The following is a 6,956-nucleotide window of genomic DNA, read 5'->3' as shown; positions in this document are numbered from 1 at the left end:
TTTTGTCAAGTCAGTAAAGATTAATTATTAGAAACAATCTCGTTCTTCCATGACACAAGAATGAAATTCCTCAAAATTATAATCATCTCACAAAAATTCCCAACGAGTTTTAGATTATATCATTTGACTAAACCCTTTTGCCAGTAAGAGTCTTCCCATTTCTCCACTTGCCGGATGAGATTCAATTTCTTCCTATGGAACTTCTCGAGACCATTGGGACTAAAAGGAGGAGGAAGTGAACATGGACCTGAAACGTGAGGCCTACTAACTAAAGAACCCATCATGAACCTCTTATTAACCCCATTAACATCTCCAGAAGGGCACACCATTGCTTCTGTGCATAGCTCAACACTATTCTTGGGAACTTGAGGCTTGTACTTAAGAAGCTTAGAGTATTCATTCAACAGATGGAACATGTAATCATAAACATTTTCTATTGATAAATCTCTTTTCATGAACTCACTCGCTTCTCTTCCTATCTCTTGTGCCTGCGGACATATATAAATCTAAAAATGAAATCGTAGGCACAATTATATATGTAGAAAGATATAATAAAAAGATGGAAATTAATGGGTACCTTTTGAGTGTGATTATTAAGCCAATCAACAGCAAATTTGATGGATCTACATTTATCTTTATCCCTAATGGGCCAATAGTGTTGGAGAGGTTGAAGAGTTCTTGAGAAAAAATCATAGTAATAAGGTTTCACCATCAATGTGACTGAGTCACATGCTAATATGTATTTCTCACTCACTGACCAAGCATACCCTTCAATATATATCTTGTACCTGCGCAACGTATATACACTCCAATCATTAAATTTTTAGTTTTACGTTAAAAACTCAAATTCAGAAATTGGTACTATTGAGACAAAAAAAAAAAGAAGGAAATATAGACAATTAAAGGTACTGACCTGTAAGTGCATTGATTTGCTACGTTTGAATTCTCAAATCCTCTTTGTCCTTCTGATATCCAATCCTATATATGCATGCATGTACAACATCAAATACTTATTTATATTTTTATATTGCATGGAAATATATATAACTAAATAAAAATAAAGGGTTCCCTGAATGAAAATTCTAGACTAGAAGCATACCTGGATGAAAATTCTAGCATTCCAATCATGTAGTGAGGATAAATTGCAAGTGAGAAGATCTTCTCTTGAAGGAGATGCAACAAAAGGGTTCCCTTTCCAATATGCATAAGCCTCTCTCTCCATAAACTTCTTCTTCTTCTTTCCTTCCTCCATATCTTTCAACACTTTGCTCCATTCCTTTATGTTTATCTCCTGCCTTTACCCACCAAAATTAATCCATTTTTTTAATAGAAAACATGTATATATCTAATATGAAGTTAACTACTAACGTGGTTTTGGGACTACACTTCATGTTTTGCTGGAAAGATTCAATGATGAAAAAGAAATGAAAGTTACTTTAGTGAAACACTTATTAGTTAAAGCATAATAAGTGATTAATAAACTACGTACAACCACATATTTAAATTGTAGTGGCACTGAGTGCAGCATAATAAATTACTTTTTCGACCCTTTAAATTACTATAATTAATCACTCAACTAAACTATAACTCTATAAGTACAATATTAACACAAACTGAATCTGTAAGTAATAATCACGAAAGAATCTATATGTGGAAATTGGACCCCTATTAACTTTTCTCCGGCATGTGATCAAGTGGGGACAAGTGTACCTTACCAACCATACACGTTAGCTTCAGACAAAAAAGAAAAGAAACCAAGAGAATACTATTATCTGGTACATACCATCCCCAGAATGACCAATCGGGAAAGACAATATCCACCGTCCATCTATCACCGCAATACCTAAACAACGGAGGTGGCGAATCTTTAGCCGTACGATTGAATCTATTATAACCGTCCGATTTGATGACCGGTCGATCATCGCAGTCAAACATGAGGTCAACGTCAGGTAACTTCCCTGGATACTTTCTCAGCAGCTGAAGAATCCCCCACAGTGTGAACGCGTCTCTCGTCTGTATAGACTTCTCGTAGTTTTCCACGAGCACCCTGCCGTTTACGATAACTAATCTGAAATGCGCTGTCGTTTTGCCTCTTTCCACCATTTCTCTTGTGATCCCTGTTTCTCTCCATGGCTTAAGATCCTCGTGGATCCACTTGAAATAATCAGGACAGGGCCGGTTCGCTTCGGTTTGGTTTTGCTTATAACCGGGTTGAGTGGTTTTTGAGCAAGAACCGGACCGATTTTGATTCAAGAAACTTGTGCAGTTTAACAAGATTCCGGTTTTCTCCGGTGGTTTCTTCTCCGGTCGATTATATGGTTTTGTCTATAGTAAACAAAAACTTGTAATTTTTTTTTTCGTTGAACATATAGTAGGCATATAAAATTATGTAATGAAAAAAAAGAAAAATTAAAATACCTTGTTAAGCCATAGAGGTGGTGTTCTTGAACAAGAACCGGACCGGTTTTGATTCAAGAAACTTGTGCAATTTACCAATACTTCGGTTTTCTGCGGTGGTTCTAGCTCCGGTGCCGGTTTTGTTGTTACCAATGTTGGTCGATCAAATTCTTTCGTCGTCTGTGACTGTGATATACAAACAATAATTTTTTTTTTATAAAGGTATGAATTATAGTTATCATGATTATGTAATTTATGCTAGCGACTAATATACCTTGTTAAGCCATAGAGAGGAAGTCACGGCAATACCGGCGGCTATAAGGAAGATGAGAAGCGTTAAAGTGGCCACGTGAAGTTTACCGATCACCGGACGGTAAGATTTAAAGTGAGTGATTTGAGAAGTGAGAGCTCTAGGTTTAGAGAACAGAGAGGTCATTTTTATGATTTTTTTTCTTTGTTGGAGGAGGATATTAAGGGACTCTTTTTGTCTTCTTTAATTGTTTGATAATCTCTCTCTCTCTCTTCCAATTTCTCTCCAACATTTTATTTGTTTATTTTTAACTTTTCCTCCAATCTCTCTTCAATTTCTAAATTTAGTTTTATTTCTAGCTTCAGTTGTCTTGTGGGTTTGAAGAAATGATGAGGACACGCACGACTGATATTGATGATAGTAGACTTTGTTTTTACTATTGGAATTTGAAAATTTCAACTTGTAAACTTTAATTACTCGATCGTGTAAATTACGTTATGATAGTAGTAACTACTAATTAACACTACTTTTAAGCCTGATCTTAGCTAGGTGGTTGCAAGTGTTTTGTGTATAGTAGTTTTCTATTATTACACAGTTATCTATAAAAAGTTTCGAATAATTCTCTAGTGATAGATAATTGTTATTGTTGACCTGACCATAATCGAGCATCTATGATTCTATGTTATCTAAAAAAAATTCTTTAATTACATATATACTATACGAGATTATTGACTAGACGTACTATCATTTTAACTGCTACAGATGATGTAAAAATAATTTCAAACTAAAATATTAAATCTTAAGTGGTTACATAACGTATATACGCCAAAAATTTCTGATATTTCGTAAATCAATTTTTTAGGGGTAAAGATATTTTAGAGTTCCATTATACCTCTCTACTCAAGGATCTGGTCATCGTAAATACAAAACCACGTATAAATGTATAATTCGTAAGTGCCAATATGTAAAGATTCAAGTAGTCTTTAGTGTATATGTATCACCGACAAAGATCTTGAAAAGTCAATATCTTAACCTCTTGTTCAAAGTTATTTACTTATTTACGATCAAGATGGGTATTGTGTAAGAAATTAAGAAAAATGTTAGAAATTATCACAGTTACGTTACATCTAAATATATATATATATATATATATATATATATATATATANATATATATAACATAAATAATAAATATAGTAAGGATATGTAGTATGGGTGCTTGTTATAAGTTTTCACCGTTGTTTCTTTACGGTTTTTGAACAAATTAACTCCTTAAGGTTATTGTGTGAATGTAACTGTTTTTAGTTCTAACGTTCCGACAAGAGTCCCGAGATTTCTCCAAGTAACTAAGTAAATAAAGACATAAATATAAGCATATCATGTTTTTGTCTTTTGTGTTCTTCGCCCAATCAATGCTTTTAAATCCAAACTTTGGAGATACATCTGACTTATCTTTGGGTTACTCGAAAGTACGATATCCGTTAAGCTAGAAAGCTCATAAATTATAATGAATCTCTTAACAAAAGGCCCATTATCATTTCAAAGCAGCAGAGCGTTGAGTTTATGGGAAACTTGAGGCTCTCGTAAGAAGAAGCTTACAAATGTTCGTTCAACACATTCTCGGTTGTATATATGATAATACGATATGAAGTATGAACCAAGACCAAGTCATGGGATTTAATTTTAAACAAGTTTTAAAATTCAAATTTCGAACTTCCGGAAGGCCTTTTTGGTGGTCATCCATAGGCAAAATGGTTTCAAAATGACTTATGGATCATCATTTGGGATTTATCGGATAATCTCAAGGGTGGTTAAGGGTTCATGGTCGGATTTTATTCTCAAAAGTTATATGATCCAAATAGGCATATCACTTCATTTGGATCACCAAATATAAAAATTTATAAGATGAGGCTCTCTGGTACATTAATGCAATCTAAATTAGTAAATTAAACAGCCGAAGGAACAGTAGTTATTCATTATCAACCACAAGAAATGGTACGATGTAACAATTCTAAAATTATACAATTGTTACACACTTACACTCAGTCACTCACGACAAACAAAATATAATTTTCTAATCGTTAGCTCGCTTTACATTTTATGGACAAAAGTTTGATAGAACTATTTTACATCATTATTTATGAATGATGGAGTCGGGAGAGACAAAACATGCCTAAACTTAGGGTCTCAGTTTTATTATATAAGGGGTTAAATGTTTCAATTTGCAATGATGTTAAAACATTAGGGTCCCAAACTGAATAAGTGTAAATATGTGTGACCTATTTTTTTTCTAATACTTTACTCTCTAGTAAATTATACGGTCGCGCATGATCCTATTTATTTTATTTTCTTCGTATAAATGTTTGTATATAATATATATACGATGAGAAAAGGTTACACCGAATAATATGAGTGCGTCTTTTTTTCTTTTCTTTTTTTTCTTTAACCGTATGTGGTATAAAAGAAATAGATAATCTACGTATTACACTACAGTATTATCAAAAACTGGTGGTCCTAAAACTTCTAAAAGGGTTTGTGGCCTGAAATGAAACGTGTGACCCACTAATTACAAAATGATAAACAATCTTTAATTTCAAATATTTCAAGGATAACTCAGTTTATTTAAATGTGTACGTACTTGACTTCGTGAGTCATTCTAAAGATTAATTATCGATTAGAAATTAATCAATTATGTTTGTGGGCTGAATCGATTCCATTAATAAACATAAAAAATGTGATCTTCGTTTTTTTGGTGCCAATGCCATCATAGTCATGCTCGTCGCATCACCTTAATTAACAACTTCATTTTTTGTTTTTTCTGTTTCTATTGCTTGTAGTAACCAACCATTCCTAGATTCAGATTGTATTCATTTATAGGAAATTTGGAAATTGAGCGTCTATATAGGTTCAGTAGACCGAGTATTTATATTATTACATACTTTACAAAGTCGATGAAGGACACGTGCTCTAAATCTTTTTTTCTCTTTCTTTTGCTCTAAATCTTTTAGGCATGGCCAGGATCTCAAATTTATCCTTGTTTAGTTGTTTTCGGGAACTTGTCGTTTGTCCACCGGCTTAGATTCCCTCGTTTGGATTTTAGATTTTGAGAATATCTATATTTTCTACTAATTTATGTATTTTTTAATGTAAACTTTCAAGAAATATCAAAAACATCATATGACAAAAAAAAAAAATTCAAATATATCTTTAATGAGATAGTAGATACTGTCAGAAAAAAAGCTAAATGGTTTTAGATCAAATTTTCAAGTTCGAAGACTCCAACTCTTTAAACTCAAGCTCGTTAACAAGTCACGTGCTCGTCAAGTGAGTGGCTCTAAAGAAAAAGAAAAAAAGAAAGAAAGTGAGTGGCTCTTTTTCAGTTGCAACAAAGCAAAGGCAACGATCGTGGGATCCGTAGCAAATGTGTTGTTAATATGCAACTTTGATCATCTTTGTAACTTTGGAAACGCATATTTGTGACTAAGTCAACACTACACTTTCAATCTTGTTTCGCAGTTGCTGCTAGGTAGAATAATATTGTGTTGTGTGATGTGTGAAACTCAATAAATTTATCCATTCAAACCTTCATCAAGCTCCATATGGGAAACAACATATTTCTTAGAAATTTCGCAACAATTTGTTAGGAATATTTTTGTTATATAACTATTCACCTTATAAATGATATGAAAACAATATTAGGATCGTTTGGTAAAACAAAATTGAGAAACAAAAAGAAATACCAATCGCATACTACAGTTTTTTTTTTAATGTACGGAATACAATAAAAAATGTTTTTGGTATAGAGCAATAAGATAATAATACGTTTAATGTGAGGCTGAAGCATGACAAATACGGTACATATCAACTTAATATTAATAATCTTTGTGCGATTGTCTTTAGGTTTGGTTAATGTTCGTCGCGAGTTTATATGTTAGTTTTTGGATCTTTGGGTTTTGTAATAGGTTTATGTTTAATGGAAATTTTTTTTGTTCTTAAAAAAGATTAATAATCTTTATGCTCATCACTGAAATTTCTAAAAATAAAATTTATTTAATACTAATGAAAAACAGTTTGGTCGATAATAAAAATATAAATAGTCCTAAATTATTAAATTAATTTAAGTTTTGTATAAAAAAAATTACAAAATTAGAAAACCCCCAAAATAACATCTTATAAGAAGTGTTTGCAGTATTTTATGACTGGATTAGAAAAGAAAAATTTATTCCTGCTTTTAGTTCTTTAGAAAGACGAATAATAGCAAAAGAAGAAGCATCTCTTCTTGAAATGAGAAAAAAACACAATTTATAGA

The 6,956-nt window shown here is 32.3% G+C and overlaps 1 protein-coding gene across 2 annotated transcripts; it reads right to left on the bottom strand.

Moving 5' to 3' along the window:
- Nucleotides 1-2,921, bottom strand: LOC104703964 (protein O-glucosyltransferase 1-like). 2 transcript variants are annotated; one of them, XM_010420056.2, is made up of 7 exons: nucleotides 2,672-2,921; nucleotides 2,419-2,583; nucleotides 1,784-2,325; nucleotides 1,100-1,295; nucleotides 914-978; nucleotides 578-788; nucleotides 1-488 (listed from the first exon to the last, which is right to left on the bottom strand). In XM_010420056.2, exons 1-7 carry the CDS (start codon nucleotides 2,831-2,833, stop codon nucleotides 120-122), a joined length of 1,710 nt encoding a protein of 569 aa, XP_010418358.1. In that variant the 5' UTR covers nucleotides 2,834-2,921; the 3' UTR covers nucleotides 1-119. The 2 variants fall into 2 exon arrangements, with proteins under 2 accessions (XP_010418358.1, XP_010418359.1); XM_010420057.2 differs by lacking the exon at nucleotides 2,419-2,583.

This window comes from Camelina sativa, chromosome 7 (genome assembly GCF_000633955.1).
Source record: "Camelina sativa cultivar DH55 chromosome 7, Cs, whole genome shotgun sequence".
Taxonomy (NCBI): domain Eukaryota; kingdom Viridiplantae; phylum Streptophyta; class Magnoliopsida; order Brassicales; family Brassicaceae; genus Camelina; species Camelina sativa.
Note: the sequence above shows the minus strand (reverse complement) of the source record. Positions and strands in the feature narration are given on the sequence as shown.

Coding starts and splice junctions, on each gene's coding strand:
- LOC104703964 (XM_010420056.2), bottom strand. CDS start 2,833: ATGACCTCTCTGTTCTCTAAACCTAGAGCTCTCACTTCTCAAATCACT. Junction 2,326..2,418: donor CACCTCTATGGCTTAACAAG/GTATTTTAATTT, acceptor TGTTTACTATAG/ACAAAACCATATAATCGACC. Junction 789..913: donor GCAAATCAATGCACTTACAG/GTCAGTACCTTT, acceptor TACGTTGCGCAG/GTACAAGATATATATTGAAG.